Raw genomic sequence first — 1,210 nt, 5'->3', positions numbered from 1 at the left:
TTTAAGATTGGCTCTTCCAGGGGTCGGCAAACTTTTGAGATAGAACGTACTGCATGTGGCTTGTGAACTGCAGTTTGCCGACCCCTGGCCTAGGCTGTGAGCTCCGGCACAGGGTCTACCAGACTATCTAATCCATAAATGCTCAGAGCCCATGTGCTACTTTCCTATGACCTTGCCCCTGATTTTCTATGAATGCTTTGCAACTACAAGAAAGATTCAACTCCGGGTCATCCCTCAGTTTGGGCTTTCCTCCCCTCTGTTTCAGACATCCTTTCCTTGTTAGTTATATTTTTATTTGTCCATCAAAGAATAAAAAATGTCAATAGATTCTTGCTACATGTGTAATGCAGTTTCAGAACTTTACATAAAACTTCCTACTGTTTGTATATAGTTTCGCACGTGCCCTTCACGTTTGGAGAAACATTCCCATTCGCCAGGTGTGGGTTTTTTTTTTGAGTCCTGGGAAGTTTTCTAAGACACTGTTTCATGAGCATAGTTTTCTTTTATTTATTTTCCTAGTACGTGTCAAAGGCAATTTAGGGTGTGCACTGTTATCAGATACAATTCAAAATGATGACACATTCATCAAAAGAAGGCACAGGCTTTGAGGTTTCAACTGAACACATATTTATCTTCATAAATGTCCTCTTAAACAAAAGACATCAGGTTATTTAACTGTTTTGCTGTTACTTGTTGGTAAATATCAAAGAGTTGTGTTGTTGTTGTTGTTTTATAGTGGTCAATTAAATTTATTAGCCAAATAAAATGTATTCAGATTCACTGTTCCCCTTGTGCTCAGGCCTCGTTAACATCTTTTTTGTGATTTTTTTTCTTTTTTTTTTTCAGGAGGAATGTCAGAACTACATCCGGGTGCTTCTGGTGGGTGGTGACCGGTTATTTACCTGTGGGACCAATGCTTTCACACCAGTTTGCACCAACCGCACGGTATGGCTTCATGTCAAGTCTGGATGACATGTAATACCAGGAAAATACAAACATTCTATTAAAGCACTAGTGTTAAATGTATTTCTATTCTCCAAGGAGTTGCTTTTTAATTTTTAGAAAAAAACCATCTTTTGTCAAGCTGAATAAATATTTGATGTATTGATTTAATCCTAATCACAACTCTCAATCATATAAAGAACTGGAAATAACCATACCTTATATAATTAAATTTCAATAGGTTTCTAAACTATTTCTAATAGTTTTT

At 36.8% G+C, this 1,210-nt stretch overlaps 1 protein-coding gene across 1 annotated transcript in view; it reads left to right on the top strand.

Annotated features, from left to right (window-relative positions):
* Window positions 1-1,210, top strand: part of SEMA5A (semaphorin 5A) — a 449,566-nt gene that overhangs the window by 291,408 nt on the left and 156,948 nt on the right. Inside the window, exon 7 of the mRNA XM_019662395.1 lies at window positions 847-945. Coding sequence (XP_019517940.1) covers window positions 847-945 — 99 coding nt within the window. The remainder of the gene's footprint in view (window positions 1-846; window positions 946-1,210) is intronic.

The sequence above is a fragment of the Hipposideros armiger genome, unplaced genomic scaffold (genome assembly GCF_001890085.2).
Source record: "Hipposideros armiger isolate ML-2016 unplaced genomic scaffold, ASM189008v1 scaffold_374, whole genome shotgun sequence".
In the NCBI taxonomy this organism is placed as follows: Eukaryota; Metazoa; Chordata; class Mammalia; order Chiroptera; family Hipposideridae; genus Hipposideros; species Hipposideros armiger.
This window is presented reverse-complemented; position numbering and strand designations above follow the sequence as displayed.